This window comes from Ptychodera flava (genome assembly GCF_041260155.1).
Source record: "Ptychodera flava strain L36383 chromosome 23 unlocalized genomic scaffold, AS_Pfla_20210202 Scaffold_24__1_contigs__length_23054250_pilon, whole genome shotgun sequence".
In the NCBI taxonomy this organism is placed as follows: domain Eukaryota; kingdom Metazoa; phylum Hemichordata; class Enteropneusta; family Ptychoderidae; genus Ptychodera; species Ptychodera flava.
The window spans coordinates 10,070,486-10,090,059 of record NW_027248278.1 but is presented as its reverse complement, the minus strand read 5'-3'; the positions used below and the strand labels follow the sequence as shown (position 1 = coordinate 10,090,059).

General features: G+C 38.8%; 3 protein-coding genes across 5 annotated transcripts; all 3 read right to left on the bottom strand.

The window, feature by feature from the left end:
- Nucleotides 1-2,077: 2,077 nt before the first annotated feature.
- On the bottom strand, nucleotides 2,078-17,955 carry LOC139124455 (protein starmaker-like). 3 transcript variants are annotated; one of them, XM_070690593.1, is made up of 3 exons: nucleotides 7,614-7,687; nucleotides 4,998-5,360; nucleotides 2,078-4,705 (listed from the first exon to the last, which is right to left on the bottom strand). In XM_070690593.1, exon 3 carries the CDS (start codon nucleotides 4,693-4,695, stop codon nucleotides 3,670-3,672), a length of 1,026 nt encoding a protein of 341 aa, XP_070546694.1. In that variant the 5' UTR covers nucleotides 4,696-4,705; nucleotides 4,998-5,360; nucleotides 7,614-7,687; the 3' UTR covers nucleotides 2,078-3,669. The 3 variants fall into 3 exon arrangements, with proteins under 3 accessions (XP_070546694.1, XP_070546693.1, XP_070546695.1); XM_070690592.1 differs by lacking the exons at nucleotides 4,998-5,360; nucleotides 7,614-7,687 and adding exons at nucleotides 14,350-14,712; nucleotides 17,826-17,955 and having other exon boundaries at nucleotides 3,544-4,705; XM_070690594.1 differs by lacking the exons at nucleotides 2,078-4,705; nucleotides 4,998-5,360; nucleotides 7,614-7,687 and adding exons at nucleotides 9,701-12,607; nucleotides 14,350-14,712; nucleotides 17,826-17,948.
- LOC139124402 (zinc finger protein 678-like) lies at nucleotides 2,516-3,457 on the bottom strand. Its single transcript, XM_070690535.1, has one exon. It carries the CDS (start codon nucleotides 3,455-3,457, stop codon nucleotides 2,516-2,518), a length of 942 nt encoding a protein of 313 aa, XP_070546636.1.
- Nucleotides 9,701-12,248, bottom strand: LOC139124454 (gastrula zinc finger protein XlCGF26.1-like). The gene has a single exon (XM_070690591.1). The coding sequence runs from the start codon at nucleotides 12,139-12,141 to the stop codon at nucleotides 10,795-10,797; it is 1,347 nt and encodes a 448-aa protein (XP_070546692.1). The 5' UTR covers nucleotides 12,142-12,248; the 3' UTR covers nucleotides 9,701-10,794.
- Nucleotides 17,956-19,574: the final 1,619 nt, after the last annotated feature.

Genomic DNA, 19,574 nt, shown 5'->3' with positions numbered 1-19,574 from the left:
GGCTATATGTTATGAGAGCAGGTATGGAAAAATGAAAATGAATGCCACTTGGTAGTCATATTAGATTGCATTGCTAAGAAATTTGTTTTGACAAGTATATGAAAAAGTAATAATGTATTGTCCTTGTGCCAAGTTCAAATGAATTTGGTCCCACCATTTGGTGAGAAATGGCTTTGGACATTTTATATCCTGGATCAGCAGTTTTGTACACGTCTGTAAGGTAAACAAGAATTTACTTTGAAAACCACCTCTATAACCTTGAATTTTATTTTCCTTGACTTTGTCTCAAAACATGTGTTACCAGTTTCTTTAAGTGCATTCAGATACTATAACCATATGGGCAGGCAAATTCTTCTGCATCCTTCTGCTGGACTGAGAGAAAACTTGATGACCCTGAGCCTTTAAACATGATACAAAATTAAAGACCCCTTCTGTATTGCACACCAGTCACAAGGAAATTTTGAAATTTTTAGAGTTCCACAATGTTTTTTCTCTGTGAATTAACCCTTTCACCACCATGGTTTGTCCCAAATCCATTGTTTCTATGGTAAAGTTGGACCTGTATACAGGGAACTGGGGGTGAAAGGGTTAAGTTTCAGTAATTGTATTAACTTTATACAATTTTGCCCCAGTATTTTTGACCTATCACATAAACTGCTGTTTCTTCCACTGCTCCAACAGCAATTGATTGCTGCAAACTGTTAGTGTACGACATATTACAATTGTTTGTACACAACTAAATTAGGGTAGAATGTGATTCGAGGACAGCTATTCGGACTCTCAAACTTTTTCTATTCTTTTCTGATCTACAACTTGTGGGGGTTCATTTTAAAGCTCTTGGTATAAGAAAATTTTTTACTGTTTTAGTTTTTCGAAAATTGAAAATTTTATTTTTCTCCATAGATTTAACGCAAGGATGGCTGCCATTTTGAATTTCAAATATTGGTATATCTTGGGTAATTTGTTTCTCTGCTACCAAAATTTGCATGGTGACCCCTGATATTTATTTTTGATTTTGAAAGAGAATGGTTGAAATATCCTTTGAGGGAAGTTTGAGCAAAAGTTTTTGTCTTTCACTTTCAAGGCGCATACTACCTTAAGTCAAGACCAGAACATAATTATCACCACTAACAATGCATACCGGTAACACACATGTATGTACACACTCAATATTGAAAGGTTGAGTACTGGGTATTTCAATAGGCTGTGGGAGGTGCACCTAGACACTATTACTGATACTGTACATGCTACACACACGTAAGAAATATTTGTCAACAGTTACATTTACAGGCCTTTATTTAACCCTTTCACCACCATGGTTTGTCCCAAATCCATTGTTTTCTATGGTAAAGTTGGACCTGTACACAGGGAACTGGGGGTGAAAGGGTGTGTGATTTATTGAAAATCTATTTAAAATATGGAATAAACTCCAATTGTTAACAATATAATGGCACTATCTACAACTTCCGCCTACCGGTATGTAGACTTTGTATTGACAAGGCCATAAAATACTATGCAAAGTGTGGACCCATACTATCTGTGAATGGGTCAGAAATGATCTATTATAGCCAAAACATGGGAATATGTATCGAGGGCAGGTGACCATTTGCCCTATGTAAGGTGAGTAAATGGTCTCCTGCCTGAGGGTATAGTCCCTTGTTTGGGCGATAATGTTTTTATTCCATGCCTCTACCATAATTTTGCCCAATGTAAGGTGAGTAAATGGTCTCCTGCCCTGAGGGTATACCGGTAGTCCCTTGTTTGGGCAATAATGTTTTATTCCATGCCTCTACCATAATTTTTGCCCAATGTAAGGTGAGTAAATGGTCTCCTGCCCTGAGGGTATATAGTCCCTTGTTTGGGCGATAATGTTTTTATTCCATGCCTCTACCATAATTTTTGCCCAATGTAAGGTGAGTAAATGGTCTCCTGCCCTGAGGGTATAGTCCCTTGTTTGGGCGATAATGTTTTTATTCCATGCCTCTACCATAATTTTCGCACCATTTTTGGGTTGACATACAAATGACAATTTTATTTCCATGTTCACCGTCCCTCCACCCAGGGACGGTGCCATGTTATACGAAAATCCGTTGAAAACATGGAATGATTTTCATCATCAAACAGTGCATTGATATACTGGTACCGGTATTTAAATCTCTGTTATATTGTGTCACTGACATATGATCCAATGTATATTTACTTTCTCTGCAGTCAATATAGTCCACGGTCATTTTTCACAGATACAGAGTTTTCTTTGAAGTGAATGTGCAAAGAATGGTTGACAAATCCAGATTAGACTGACAACCAAATGGATGAAAAATAAAACCTGGTTTCTTTCAGTTTTTTTGCCCAATTTTGTTCAACTAATGTATTTACATCCAGTGAAATGACTCTGTGCCTCAAATCCTTTGACCAATATAGAAACATAATGCATAATTCAAACAAGCACAAAAGTCAAACCATTGTTGACCTTGAATTACAGTTTCTACTTTATACACTGGTGATCAATATTCAATCATTGTGCGAAGATTTCAAGGTTTTGTAAAACGTTATCATCAGACGTATTGAATTCTGTCGTTGAAGTTGGATGCATTTTCTCTGTATGTTTTGCCAGGCCTTTTTGGCGGTGAAAACCTTGTCCACATATCTTACACACCACAGGATGTACTCCAGTGTGCTGCCTTCTGTGTACGTAAAGATTTGTTTTGTTGCTGAAACTCTTTCCACAGTAATCGCACAGGAAAGTATTCAGTTTTGTGTGGACCACTTCATGTTCCTTGAGGTGTTCTTTGCGACCAAAACCTTTTCCACAGACCTCGCATAAATATGGTTTCTTTCCCAAGTGAATATTCAAGTGTCGCGTCAGATCTCTCTTTATCTTAAATGCCTTCCCGCACACCTCGCATTGAAAATTCCTCTCGGTTGAGTGCACTAACATATGCGATTTATACTGAGGTTTGGTCAGAATTTTACGGCCACAAATGTCACATTGGTATTTCCAACCGGAAGAATGCTTAGTCTGTTTGTGCATGGTTAAGCCAACTGCTGTTTTAAATGCTTTGTCGCACTCATCACACTTATGATAAGTGAAATTATGTTCTTCCTGAGAATGTTTGGCGAAATCATCAAAGTTCCTGAAACACAAGCCACACACTTCACAGATGTACGGAAACTCTCCAGGGTGTTCACTGCTTACGTGACCTTTCAACTCGGTCACTTTTTCAAACTGCGTTCCGCAAACACAGCACTTGATGCTACCTTGCCGTGAATCCGCTTCATGTCTTTTCACATGCAAAGAATATTCTCGCTTTGAGTTGAAATTAATCCCACAATCCTCACACTTGTACACAGTGTCATGAACAGCCTTGCGGTGTCTCTTTAAGTTTCGCAACTCCTTGAAACTTGAGCTGCACACTTCACACGTGTAAGGCCTCTCTTCTGGGTGCTCAGAGCTCATATGTTCTTTTATCTCTGCCCTTTTTTTCAGCTTTGTACCACAAACTCGACATTCGAGACGGTTCAAGTATGTTCTCTTATGCATTTTCCCAGCATCCTGTTGATGTGTTCTCAGATGCCTAGAGTATTCTAGTTTTACACTGAAACTAGCATTACAGTCCCCACACTGGTGTACTTTCTTTCTGACCCTTCTTTTCACTTGTCTTTCAGGTTTCAATTCCTGGTTTTCCTCTTTCTTCTTGTGCCATTCCGTGTGCAAGCTGTGTTTTTTCTCCACTTGAAATGCCTTCCCACAATCCTCAAATTGCAGCTTCTTTTCCTGTGATGTTGCAATTTTTTGGCAGATCTCTTCTTTTTGGATTTTGCTTCTGGAAGGAAATCTTCATCGCTGTCACTCTCTACCTCCGGATGGTAAGATTCATCGCTGCTGTTGGCGCCGTCAGTGTCAGTAGATGGCACTTCTGTTGTTTCTGCTGCTGCATCCAACATGTCAGTGATTGCAGCCTTGGATTTAGAGTCACATTCTGAGTGATTCATTTCCAGATTGCTTTCTTTTGTAGACAGCTCTATATTAGCATGTTCAAAGTCAGCTTCTGTGTTTGGAAGTTTGGCTAACTTTTCAGAACTTTCATAATCTTCTGTTTTATAGGTTGTCGGTTCTAAATTTCCATCTTCATGACTGGTATCCCTAGGTGCCTCTTCATTCAGTTCTTCAGTTCTCTCTGTTTTAGTTGCTTCCTTCAAATTAGTTTGAAACCATTCAAGTTTCAATTGATTATTCATATCAACTGTGTCAACTGACACTTCCTGATATATTTTGCTACTCTGTGTCAGTAAAAGGTCACATGATGTCTGTCTCACAGCCGATTGGTCCCCCGTGTTGGTAGATTCCATTTCTTCTTCCACAGTAAGTTGTCCTCCAGTATTTATTAGCATGGCATTTCCAGACGACTGATCCTGCCATGATTTCGGATTTCTGGTCAGTGTAAATGAAAGATCATGTAATGTCTCTCTCACAGCTGATTGGTTCAAATCACCGATATATTCAGTTTCCTCCACTGCACAGTCCTGTTGACCAAAATTTCCTACAGTGATGTTCTCTTGAATTTTATCCATTTCTTCGCATGTTTTGATATCTTGAGCTGTTCTTTCCATCTCTGACAATTCAACTGCATCATACATAGCGATGAATGGAATTTCCTTGGAATTTCCAACTGGCAATTCCATCCAGGTCGTCATCTAAAACATTCTGAGGATTTAGGTAAAGGGGAAAAACATGAGAATATGAAATATGTTATCAAACATTCACTGCACTTAACTATAGACAGTTGGAGTGAAAGGGACATGAAACTGTGGCTAACATTAACCCTCTGAGAGCTGTAATGTTCTAGTTTGTGGTTTCTGTCATTTGACTACAGTGATATCTGTAGAATAATTCCAAGGATTTGATTGGTGAATTCTAAAAAGCTGAATTTCATTGCACAGAGGTTGGAGTTGAAATGTTTTTCTCTTTTACAAAAGGGAATAATTCAAAAACCAACCTGAATCCACTGCAGATGATAGGCTTGAAGTTTAAATGGTGCTCCCAGTCTTTTCACATCAGGAGTGTACTTATTTTTCAACAGGATGGCTAAACACATCTCAGGTTGGCCTGGAGTCTTTTGAAAGTCAAGTTTGACAATGTATGCATGGACACAAAATCCTCCCCAGATTTCTACATCTGATTCTCTCAGAACAGATTGGACCAGGATGGGATATGTGTCTGTATTCTCCTCATGGATGTTGTTTGCAAGTACTTGAAAACCAAATTGTTGGAATAACAGATCGTTCATGGCAGCATATTGACTTGATTTAAACAATCCTTGACTTGATGAGAACTCCATGTTCATTCCTCAAATAAAGCCCTGTCAATAAGATAATGTTCAAAAATCATTAGATCACAGAAAGAGACATTGTTCCTCTTGATTTGTTCGTTGTGTTGTGCAAATGTTGAAAAATTTTAAATGATTTGGAGTACAAGTCTTCATTTTTGGTACACCATTTACGAGACTCTGTGCTATGCAGCCACTGGCTTAACACTCCTGACGGTTTACTGGAAAACCAAACCCAATCTGAGTCCATCAGAGACGAATTTAGGACAACCCGACCCCTAAGTCAACATTTGTAAGTCAAATTTTGACACATGCCCTGCCAACTACCTGTTGCGATAGCAAGTCAAGTGTCAGAGCACAGTGGAAGACCGGTCCGCTCACAGCAAAATGTCGAAGAACTGGATATTAATTTGTACGTTTGAAAGTTGCTATACATTTCTTTTGGTGGCATTCAGAGTTCATGTGGTACTTGTCTGAAACATTAAAATATCTTTCATGACATTGACCATATGGTGAGAGGTCTTCAACATGATTTTTGATGACGGCGTCCATATATCAGCCACTTTTGCTAAAGCCTCACCTGCTTTTTCTGAGCCAAACTTGGCAGAATTTATAGACCCATATCTATACTAGCTGGTATTCTTTGTCGCTAACAATTTCATGTGAACCAAAGAAAATAGGACCCCAGCACAATCTAGTGCTGAACAAGAGCTGAAAATTACTAATCCACTTCTAAGCACGCCAGGTGTGAAATTCAAACCTACTCGGACACACACAGCCCATGGATGTACATCCATGCAAAGCCCCACCAAGCAGACCACAAACTGACCAGCCCAGAGTGGTGTACATTACTCCATATGCGGGTCATTTCCTGGTAAGCTCTTTGACATGCACTGTTTGATGCAATCTTTTAAATATATATTGTGTTGTATTGATACAATATAAGTGCAGAGACTAAACGCTTTTTCTGCATGTTTTGTGATGATGCTGAAGTTAGACTCAGTTTCTGATTTGGTTTTGGGTTCAAGTGACTGAAAAAAGTTTTACATTTTCAGCCGATATTCTTGTACTTTCGTATGTGAAAATAATACTTGTCTTCAAGAACATATTTTTACTGGATTACCTGTCGGCATATGTAGTATATATTTCACAGCATAGATTGTGTGCATATATTGACAATTAAATTGTTAAAAACTAGTTAACTTTCTACTGTCAACTTCATTAATGAATAATCTTGTGAACAGTTTGGTTACCAGAGATGCTTGTGAATTTTGTGTATGCACGTATAAGCAATATTAATTATCGTACTCTGCAAGACCACTGTTAATATAGAAACTAACTTCTGACTTGGTCAATAAATTAATTTTCACCTTTTCATATATCGTCACTTTTGTCTAGGAGATTAGTTTAATTTTTCTTTCAAGCAAGAAATTAAAGTTTAAGAAAATGTTTAAAGTCATGGATGGCATCAGGGTAATTATACTGAAATAAATATTTCTTTACAGTTTTTTATTTAATTAATAGGTTGGTTTCAGCCTCAGTTGAGTTTTTGTAGTGTGAAACTTTTGCTTGATTATCAATTTCAATGGAAAGACAGCAACATTACTATCGGCAGCTCTGACAACCTAAGACCATTGCAGCATGTACAAAAATTTATCTTTTTTAATTGTTTAAAAGCTGTTATACCAAGATGTTTTACCCGATCGATAACTTACTGTATAATCTTTAAATTTCAATGTGCAAGCCAGTCGAACTTATGATTGTGAGTGAAAAATTTGTCATGAATTACATGCTACATGTGAAGTACGGTGATATGGTTAAAATATCTTCATGCGTATCAGTAGTTTAATATCATGTCCTTCTAAAAAATCACAGTTCCTCTGAAGGACTGTGAAAAATTGATAAAATAAAGCTGGGCATGTAAAACTATTCTCACTCGAATCCGAAACTGTGTCAAACTACAGCATCACCTTGCGTACCGTGTACGATGCGATCGCGGCCACCACCACGCCGTAATGCCGGGAACACAAAGCATCGTACGCAGGGCTATCTTCGAACCTTCATATCGAATTATTTCACTCCGTCAGTACAACATTGGGACTGAAACGTTAGTTTGACGCACAGTGTATTCAAAATGGCAAATTGTCCACGTTCGGTTAGATCCGAATACGTGACTTCAACATGTTCAAGAGCGAGAATTTTTCGAGTTTTGTGGCGTGGTACCATACATGGTCCCAACCTAACGGGTGAAACGAACTGTTTCGGGACTTACAAAGCACTACTTACCAGTTCTGTGCACCGTTGTACGGTGAAAGAAAAGACCAAGAACATCAACTCTTCGTCTTGTGATACGAAGAGACACGAGACGGTGCGACACGACCTTGCAGTCCCTAGTCTGATCACACTCCGAAGCAGAAGTGAAACGGAAGTGAAAGCGCCGCCACTGTTCGGAGTGTGTAGTCCTCACCCAAATGTTGATATTGAATATTAACTCGGATTCGTTTTCAGATTCGATTTTGAAATTGATTTCTGGGTCTATTCTGGACCGTGGATAATTAAAACATGCGCATCGTAAACGAAACTAAGTGCGTTGGTCCTCAACCCTCTCCCCCTCTATTATAGGGATCTATTATGTGTAAAATGCATTCTTCTTGTTTACATTTGAATTCTTGTCAGGACCAGAATTCACTTGTCAACAATAACAACACAGTTCACACATGAACAGGCGGAGCTGACCAGCTGAACACTCAACATGCTGTAGGGAGTACAGGCGTACGGAACGTTTCGTAGATCGTCGTCGGATGGGAAGTGACTGAAACTGTGAGGCCAAAGGCCGAACCTCGGTACTGTATAAGAATACTGTATTCTTATACAGTACCGAGGTTCGGCCTTCGGCCTCACAGTGTCAGTCACTTCCCATCCGACGACGATCTACAAAACGTTCCGTGGGCCTGTGCTGTAGGGAGTACAAGAAATTATGGTCAGCATGAAAAACAAAAACATGTGAAAAAACCATCAAAAGTTAAAATGACTGGCCCTTTAATCCTTTGAGAGCCAAAGTAAATTTTTGTCCCCTTTATAAATATACCCAAGTCAGTTTTTTCAGATTTGTGCCAAAATTTTGATGAATACTGTAGCCAATAAAATCTGATGGCCATTTGATCCAAAATTTAAAAAAATACAAAAAAATTCATAAAAATTGGTAAAATGTTGCACTAAAATTTCAGTAGGAAAAATTACAGCTCCCAAAGGGAGCTCAGAATCTTGGATGTACATCATCTCTATCAACTCCAACGTTAATTTTTATCTTATTTTCCTTTTTATCTTTGACTTGCAGAGAAATCACAATACCCATGATATTCATTATTACTTCCATGTAATTTCTCATGAATATCCCACTAGCTCGTTTTGCAATTTCTAATAATTTCTATCTTCCTAAAAATCAACTCAACTAAGACTGAACACAATATTGGGTATGCTGCAACTAGGCGTCAAATTACCTTGAATTAGAAACATGCCTAACACAAATTGTTTGTAGCAACTATGATGAAGGCCTACCTGCTCAACAAGTGACCGATATTTTGTACAAAACTTTATTGCTTGTTTGCATACATCTTTATATTTCATTCGTTGCATTAATTGTTGTTATGTACTTACCCTTTGAGTGCCAAAGTCAATTTTTTTGCCTTTATAAAATATTCCGAGTCAATTTTTTTTCAGATTTTTGCTAAAAAATTTTGATTTAAAACTGTAGCCATGAAATATGATGTCCGTTTGGTCCAAAATTATCTAAAATATTACAGAAAAATTCACGAAAATTGGTGAAATGTTGCACTAAAATTTTGGTGGAAAAAATTACAGCTCTCAAAGGGTTAATCACTATAATCATTTCCTGATATCTCACATAGTTTTGTATCTTCATTCACAGCTATCGTCCATCTGTTTTGTCAAGGTCGTGGACTTGACAAGTCCAAGTTTGAACAACTTCCATGGCACTCGCCAAAACACGGCATTTACGTTTTGTTGGTTTTCACTTTAATGGAATGTTGTTATGTTTCACTGAATCATTTCTGGTAAAACAGAGTCAATTACATTGTCAGCATAAAATGGCTGTGACTCATACACAAAGAAAGGCAGCTTTGCAGCCATATTTGATCATGTCATGCAAGGAATTGACTTAGATTTGTAAATCATGGAGTATATAATGTAAAATCCTTGTGCCAAGATTGAAAGAAATGAGAAACAAAAATGGCTCTGCACGTAAAGACAGAAGCTGACAAATTCACAGGCAGATACACATACCAGGGACAAAGCATAATATATTCCCCCCTGACTACATCCATGGGAAGAAACAAGCGCAAAAGTCAGTGATGTTATTTTCTATAATTTGCATTGTTTAATGTCATACTTGTAGTTAAGGTAGTACATGCCTCGAAAGCGAAAGACTTAAAACTTTTGCTCAAACTTTCCTTGAGGAATCTTTCAAATATTCACTTTTAAAATCAAGAATAAAAATCAGGGGTCACCATGCAAATTTTGGTACTAGAGAAACAAATTACCCACGATTTACCGATATTTACAATCCAAAATGGCCACCATCCCTGTGTTAACTCTATGGAGAAAAATAAACTTTTCAAATTTCGAAAAATCAAGACAGTGAAATGCTTTCTTACACCAAGAGCTTTAAAATGAACCCCCACAAGTGGTATATCAGAATAGAATTGTGAGTTTGAGAGTCAAAATATCTGTCCCTGAGGCGTGTTCGAAATCAAGTCAATGAATATGTAAACGCTACATATCTTGAGAAATTTTCATAAGGCTGGAGAACATATGCACACATTGATTTTCAGTTTTTTAGGAAAGAAACACAAACATTTCTAATTTTTCATTCTTGATGATATTCTGCTGCAAAACACCATGACTGTTACATTGCAAGATAAATACTTCCCTGCAGTAATCATTTTACAACGTAGAACCATGAAAAGTAAAATTGTATTCACTAGAAGTATTATTAAAAGAATGTGAATGCTGTATGATAAAACTGTCAAATAATGGAATAATGATTTTGTATTTAACTTTTTCTTTCTTGAATGGATGCAAGACAATTTACTTACTCTGGCCTTATTATTAAAAAATTTATGAAATGTGGTATACAGGTGTCTCAATTTATTCCTAAATATCAATCACGTGATCTGACACACGAAATTGTCGTTACCGAATGACGAGCAAAGCAACGTCATCGTCCGCACAGTGCAGTGCAAGTGGTACGCACACATTGCCAATCAGCTTGAAATTTGAATACGCACTTGACATCATTTGATAGAAAAGAATATTACAAGACTGAAGATGGAAAATAAAAATACATGCAAAAAATACTAGATGCAATTTTTCACAAAAGAATCTGGGAGAATAAGCAAAGATGACCAGATCGATAAACCGTTGTAGAAATTGCAAATCTACAGTATTTTCATGCATTTACATTTTCAGATGGATTTGCCTCTGCTGCTGAATCAGAATGTAACTTTTCCATATGTTTGCCGAGGGCTTTCCTGCGGTGAAAACCTTGCCCACATACTGTACACACGTAAGGACGTATTCCTGTGTGCTGCCTTCTGTGCACGTAAAGATTGGTTTTATTACTGAAACTTTTCCCACAATCTTCACACAAGAAAGTGTTCTCTTTTGTGTGGACCACCAAATGCTCCATGAGATGTTCTCTGCGAAGAAAGCCCTTTCCACAGACATCACACGAATACGGTCTCTTATCTGAATGTGAAGTCTTGTGTCCGTTAAGAGTTCTTTTTGTTTTGAAGGCCTTCCCGCATACCTCACAGGTGAAGTTCCTCTCCTTTGAGTGAACTAACAAATGCACCATATACTCATACTTCAGCGTGGTTTTTAGTCCGCAGATGTCACACTGGTATTTCCAAATATTCAGATGCTTGATATCTTTGTGTGTTTTTAAACTATGTTTTCTTTTGAAAATTTTGTCACACAAATCACAGTGGAAGAAAGTTGTCCTATGTACTAACTTGGTGTGGTCTCTTAACAGTGTAGAATGCTGAAAAGAGGCGCCGCACGTTTCACAGACGTAAGGCCTCTTCCCAGGGTGCTCCAACTTCTCATGATTTCTTAAGTCTATCTCTCGGTCAAACTGCGTTCCACAAATGGGACACTGGATGCAGCGTTTCCTGGCTTCCTGTCTATGTTTGCTCGCATGCTTAGAATATTCGCGTTTTGATCTGAAATCAATCCCACAATCCTCACACTGGTACACAGTCCCTTGAACGTCCTTTGTGTCTTTCCTCTCTCCAGGGTGTTCCGATTTCTCATGATCTTTTAACGCCATCGCTCTTCCAAATTCTCTTTCACAAATGCGACACTGAAAAGTTTGTTTTCTGGCTTCTGGCTGATGTTGTGTCATATGCAAAGAGTATTCTTGTTCTGAGCTAAAACTGGTACCACAGTCCTCACAATTGTAAATTCGCTTTTTCACTTTCTTTTTTCTTTTCTCAACCCTTTCTAGTTTTGATTTCTTTTTCCCCTCTTTTTTCTCCTGCAATTCTATTTTTATTGCAGGTCCCTTCCTTTTGGACCGTTTTTGTGGAGGCAATTCTTTATTACTGTCACCCTCTGTCACTGGATGGTGAGACTCATTGCTGGCGCCCTCAATGTCAGTAGACGGCATTTCTTTTGCTTTTTCTGTTGAAGCCACTATGTCAGAGGAGGCAGCATCAGATTTAGACACAAACTCTGCATGGTTCTTTACGAGATTGTTGTTCTTTGTAGTCAGCTCTGTATGAATCCCTTTCATGTCAGCATCCGTGTTTGGTATGCTTGCAAAATTTTCAGAACTTTCAAAATCTTCTAATTCATCGGTTGTCTGTTTTAAATTTCCGTCATCTTGGCTAACATCCCCACACTTCTTTCACTTCCTTCAAATCAGTTGAAAAACCCTCTGCTTGATTATTCACCTCATCTGTGTAAACTGACACTTCCTGACATACCGTGCTAGGGACTGTTGGTGAGAGGTCATGTGACATCTCTCTCATAATTGATTGGTCCCCAGTATCCATAGATTCCATTTCATCTCTGGCAATAATTTTTCCATCATTTTCTAATCGCGCATCATTTTCTGATGACTGATCTATGTCCTTCCATGATTTCAAACTTTCTGTCGTTCTTTCTGTCTCCGACAATTCAAGTGCATCATACATAGCAATGAATGGAATTTCCTTGGCATTTCCAACATCCACGTCTTCATCTGCATGTAATACATTCTGTGAATTCAAGGCAAAGGGGAAAAAAGACACAAGAATCACAAAATTTTCACTGAACATTGACAGCATTTAACTTTGTAGAACACTCACTGGTTTTACAACCCTTTAAACACCATGGTTTTGCCCAAACCCATTGTTATTAATGGGGATCTTGGACCTGTTCACAGGGAATTGGGGGTGCACAGGCCGGTCAGAATGAAAATCTGAGTACTCCTTGGAAAATCAGCCGAATTACGCAAACAAACCAGAGATTTTGTTCACAAAAGGAGTTAGGGAATGAGCCATAATCAGAATTCAGGCAGGTATAGGTCATTTTATTGAATTCTCAGACTTTGGTTTATTTTGCCGTTTCAAAGTTCCGACATAAGTTGTATCGCCGTAACAGACCCATTTCGCTCCCAGTTGGCCCGCAGCTATCCATGGTGGGGTTGACCTTTTGATGACCCGCATAGCAACGCACACTACCCGCCAATAGAAAGCTGCGTTTCCACAGCTACCCTGTGGTCACTGTGACCATTGGGCACCAAAGCCTAAGTTGCTCACCAACATAAAACCTTACAGGGCTCGAACTTAACGGTTGCCCGCTTGCCCGGGGCAGTTAAAACCTGACATCGGGCTGGTAAAAATAAATTACACTTGCCCGGTCGGGCAAGTCATAAACTTTGATCAAATTTACATGTTCTAGGAATAAAAAACTCAAGAAATTTTGTTGAACAATGTTCGCTGTTATCGAGTTTCAAGTCACTGAAGTGGGTATCACAACCGACAAGCCGGACGTCAACATTCAGCGAGTGATATCCAGCTGTTGTCTTTCCTCCCTGGGAAGTTAATCTCATTAACGTAAAACTTGCACTTGTTTGTCGCTAGTGACTCCCAGGGGTGTTGGTCAGTAATTTCAACAGCCACTTTGCACGTGGAGACCTGACTGAGACAACGCAGACTGTACGTCATGGCGAAGCAAACCACCCTGTTTTCATGTCAATTTTTGAAATCCAAGCCTGATAAAGTCACAGATTCCGGAACAGGATCTGTGTCAGGGGATACAGTACACGTTCAACCGGCTGGCCACTCAGAAATCGACAGTGATAAAGCGCTAGCTAATGGCGCGGTCGCAGCATCGAGTTCAGTGGAAAGTAAAGTGAAGAAGCAGAAGTGCGATATATATGAAAAGAAACGACAACGGAAGTTTCAAAACTCCTGGAAAAGAGATTTGCTGATGCGAATATCGATTGATGGGCCACCCCTTCAGCTATATGACCCCAATCCTGCACTAGCATATTGGTGGACGAGTGGGCAGAGATCACGAAGACTAACACTAATGGATCGTAACAATTAATATGATTATCAATACAGACAATTAAAACAGAACCTGCATTGATATGATGCTGTCGGCCACATTTTGAGATTGCTTGGTCTTCGTGATCTCTGCCCAAACAATGTAAACAGACAAAAAATCGGGCAAGTAAGATTGTTCATTGGGCAAGTAAAATTTCTGGAAACTTGCCCGCTGGGCAAGTAGGTAAAAAAGTTAAGTTCGAGCCCTGCCTTAGAGGAAAAACTGGTTGGGACTTAAACTGAGTTCACCTTGCAATGCGTACAATTAATAGCTGAAATAGCTTTTTCTGGTACAGTACATTAACAAAATTTCATTTGTGATTTACTTAAATTTCAGCAATTTTTGTGGAGAGGTGGGACTTACAATGTTTCAACTTTTCCGAAAAAAATATAATTTGAAAACAAACCTGAATCCACTGCAAATGAAAGGCTTGAAGTTTAAATGGTGCTTCCAGTCTTTTCACATCAGGAGTGTACTTATTTTTCAACAGGATGGCTAAACACATCTCAGGTTGGCCTGGAGTCTTTTGAAAGTCAAGTTTGACAATGTATGCACGGACACAAAATCCTCCCCAGATTTCTACATCTGATTCTCTCAGAACAGATTGGACCAGGATGGGATATGTGTCTGTACTTTCCTCATGGATGTTGTTTGCCAGTACTTGAAAACCAAATTGTTGGAATAACAAATCGTTCATGGCAGCATATTGACTTGATTTAAACAATCCTTGACTTGATGATAGCTCCATATTCATTCCTCAAATGAAATCCTGTTAATAAGATAGACAAAATATATATCTGAAATAGAAAACACCCGGATTTTTTTCTGTTCTTGTGCAAAATTCTATGTGTTCAATTATGTGTACATAATAAATGCTGCACTCTGATTTGGACGGCATATTTCCACTTTTTTGCACACCAGTTATGACACTCGACACTGGGGTCCAGAAACTTCATCCTAAAACCATTTTGTACCACAACCATCTGGTCTCAAGTGCCACCTTGTCCCAGGCCAATTTGCCCAAAGTACCACCTCGTACTTAGAAAGTACTTCAACCCAAGTATAATACCACCATACTACCAACTTGTCCTGAACCATGACGCCATGATGTATCACAGGGTTGTTTTAACATTCAGCTTGGAATCTTCACTGTGTCAAGGCATTTTGGCTACCATGAACCATTTATTCTTGCACAAACCAAAAATAGTAAAATAGACAAAGGAAAATCCCAAATGTCCCTACAAAACTGCATGCATTCATGTGATTTTATTCATAGACCCGTGAGTAATAGTGTTGCTGTTTAAATAGCTACAGTACAGAAGCTCGAGGTTTTGCCTGGGTATTTGGGTCAGACGGCAAAACCAGACTGACCCAAATACCCTGGCAAAACCTTGAGCTTCTGTACTGCAGCTACAGTTTAATATGACATGCCAGCCGTCTCTGTATATATACAAGTTGTTATGGCATGACGTGTTTTTGGTCCAAACTGGTAAGGGCTGAGATGGTGCAACATGATTTTGATGCAAAAGTATCAGGAAACGCGACATTGCATCCAATAGCTGAACACTCCTAACACAAGTTTTGGGTAAACTTGGTTTGTTGCTTGCTTGCTTGGTTGTTTCCAAGAAATAAGTGATTTCTCTTTTTGTTGCCTTGGCTTGATTTGATGTCAATTTGAGAGAATCAGGTAGTCTTAAAGGTATACTGTCACCTGTTCCAATTTTGCCACAGTAACCATGATAAGAGAAAATCTAATCAATCACAGATTTTAAGCTGGTGGCCACTTTTTAAAAACAGCACCCTTACATGGTCATTTTGAATACCAAGGAACGTCACTTTGACCATATATGGGCATATTTAGATTACAGGTGACCGTATACCTTTAAAGGTACAAATGGTATTATTGGAGTCAGCTCAGACCAAACTGAGGTTTATTTTGATGAACACTGTAACCTGCAAATGACACTTCTTCCGCTCTACTCAATAGGCACTTGTAACATTGTTGTGATAAGGGGGGACCATTTTAAATATTGGGCGGAATGGAAGATTTTCAAAAAAAAAGAATTCCCAGCAAATGTCAATGAAAAAAGATCAGCTTGAGAAGAAAAGGGAGAGTGGGGAAAAAAATAATGTACAACAGATCAGGTAAAAAAAAATAATGCTACCTAATCAATCTTCCAGACCCCCCCCCCCATACCAAATGGTCCACCCCTACACAGTCAGGTACCGGTTGCAGGCGAGGCTATGATGCCAGGCTAGTGTGAATTTTCGTGTCAGACCAATCTATAATTCCACCCCATCACGCAAAACAATGTTACAAGCACCTAAACTTAAAAGCTTCAATTTGTTTGAGATTGAGGATTGCGCCTATCGAAATTTAATATAGGCAAGAATATTATGATTCCATTTCGTTCTACAGAATGCCGTCGCTTGTATTCTACATCACTTGTGTTAGGTACACGGTGAAGGCTAGACTTGGTTCAAGTCTGTGATTTGTGAATGTTTGAGTGGAGTGAACGCAATGATTTGTATTTTGCTCTCATGTGAAACGCGCGTGTGAGTGAACGCGATGAGTAGGGTGAACGCGATGAGTGGAGTGAACGCTATACAACGGAGTTTCATCCGGAATCACAGACTTGGCTTTCTTGCAGGGTTTGCGTTGCTATAAATTATTCATGAGATGACGTTTTCTTTACTCATATTTTATTCATAAGATGACGTCATCACTAAATTTTACACATTGGGAGGAGTTACCAATTGACCCAAACGAGACGTGCATAAAACTCACACGGCGTTGTTGACAAAATGTCGAGTGCGGGTACGACCTCTGTTCTATCACCGAAAACGCGTGAAAATATCTGTGTTGTTTGTTGGGCCCATGTTACAAAATGCGAAAATCGTGGCCGGTTATTCAAGGATGGAAAAAGACACCGTCCTTACAGTTGTAGCCTGTTCTCTTACGTGCCCAAAGCGATGGAAATCAAACAATGTGGAGCGACTTCGTATGTCAGTGATTTTCCGCTGCCGGTTGGTGCGCAGACGAACACATCTTTTCCTTCAATGTAACTCTCAACAAGCTTTCTTTGGTAATCTCGCATGATTAGCGGTGGTCGACCGATCAGTTGTAAAACGCGGTTGATGTACGAACTTGATGCCATTATTCGCCCAGATATAAAACGTACTCGATGTCTAGCTTTGCACGGAGATGACAACAAACTTTTTAATGCATGCAGAGGTTTATTAGCAAGCGTTCTTCTTATTGGCCAGAATAACGGCGGGGGCTGTCAATCATTTTTTATTTGCTCTTCGTCACTGTGTACACAGTCCGTCTCACCGCCTTTACTTTGCAAGAAGTCCAAGTCGGTGAATCCGGCAGAAACTAACTCACTACTGCGCAGACTCAAACGTGACGCATTCAATCGCTGGGAAAACCTGGCGTGAGCTGCCAAATTCCGGATAGGTTTGTACGAAATAGGAGGGACACAAGAGAAACTATTATAAATGATTTTATTTTTTTAAATTCACCGACTTGAACCAAGTCTAGGTGAAGGCCCCTGTAACCTGTTTAAAATTTCAGCTACACGACGATAGATCACAAGCATTCGACTGAATACAAGCAAACCATCATAGATGCAACCAGTACAGAATAAATGGTTGCATCAGTGACAGTTTTTTGGATTGAGTCGAATGCCTGTGGCGAAGATTACGGGCACAGTCGCTTGTGGTTCGCTGCACGGCAATGGCTGCTGGTTTGGATACCACAGCAGCCATTCCCGTGTATCGATCCACGAGAGACTGTGGTGACAGTGGCCTTCGCCGCGCGCCGTAATACCTAAACACAAACGACTATGTGTCTCTAGGGCGTACAGTGCTTTTACTTACTGCCTATCGTTACAGTCAAGGCCTGGAATATCCGCACTTTGACTTGAGAGAAACGACGCAGCGCACTTGTAAAGATGTCCTCAGCTTGGACCCGACCAGGTTAGGATTGCATTCAAATGTCCAGATGCCAATATGGAGTTGCATTCGGTTTAAGATTCGGTTTCGGATTGCATGGGGCAATCAGTATACATCATTCAAACTTGCATCACATTTTGTGATTTGGCACTATTTCTGGCATTCAAGGGCTTAATTTAACTACTGCCAAGTCGAATATATGCAACATGAATACAAAGAATCAACACAGATATATACATCTTTGACAGTGTCGAACAGGACAGTATTTCCCACAATTCACTCTGTTTTGTACCATCAGAGATTTCTGAATGAAGATAGATTAACTCACACACTTCTAGGTGAATTAAGTGCATACTTTACATTACAGGCCTTTCTCATTTGTTATTTTGAATTGTTTCAAAAATTGTGTTTAATTAATAACGGCAAGTGCAATTCATGAGAGATTCAAATTATAGCATATGGCCACATTAACATGAAAACAGGGCAACTACTGATATCTATTTCAGGACAGGTAATTATTTGATTTTTTCACTTTTGTTTTTAAGGTCAACCACAATTTCTTGTTTTACTCCCCAAAGCATGTTGACATACAGATTGTAGAATTCAGTTTGTCAAGTAAGCCTGTACATGTACAGACTGCATTGTTATTGCCAGCGAGAGAATTATAGAGAATTATAGTCTGCAGGATTAGAACTCAAATGTCAACAATGACAGTGCATTTTACACAAATACACACTATGTTGACACACTAGTTGATGTTTCAAAGTTCTCTTGGAACAGAACAAGAACTTGCCATTGATATACATTATTAAAGTAGATCGTGCCTCAGGGACAGCTATTCGGACTCTCAAACTTTTACAATTCTTTTCTGATATACCACTTGTGGGAGTTCATTTTAAATTTAATTTAAGCTCTTGGTATGTTGTGGGTTCGAACCAGATTGAAAACTATCCGTATTCACTGGCATAGTTTTTGAAATTCGAAAATTTTATTTTTCTCCATAGAGTTAACACAGAGATGGTGGCCATTTTGAATTTCAAATATTGCAAAATTTCGGGTAATTTGTTCTGCTAGTTCCAAAATTTGCACGATGACCCCTGATTTTTATTCTTGATTTGGTAAGATAATGGTTGAAAGTTTCATTAGGAAAGTTTGAGCAAAAGTTTAAGTCTTTCACTTTTGAGGTGCATACTACCTTAAATAATGAAAAAAATCAAAATTAATTTTTTATGCCCGAAATATACATCCACTTCATCCTTTGAGTAAACTACTGCTACCACAATAAACTTTAGAGTCTCGTGTTCTTGAAAATGTATAGTACGAGGGGTTTCCTTGTCATCTTTGATGAAAAATATTGCTTTTAAAAAAAGGGGGGGGGGCAACATGCAGCTCCACCTTAATTTGTAATTTCAAATATATTTGAAGATGAAACACGTGATCTTTTCGTGATATCTGATAAAAGTATGTTTCAAGTAAGACAGTGAAACTCACAAATAAATTGGCAATGAAAATCAAGCTTGGTATGTGCCTCAAATGCCTTGCTTTGAAGAGTAAAGAGGTAGTCGATGAATAACTAACAATGTCATCCTCAGTTGAACAGTTAACATTTTAATTTCTTTTGCCATGCAGTGAGAAGAAAAAAAAAATGTATCTGCTAGTAACTTTAAGTTTTGA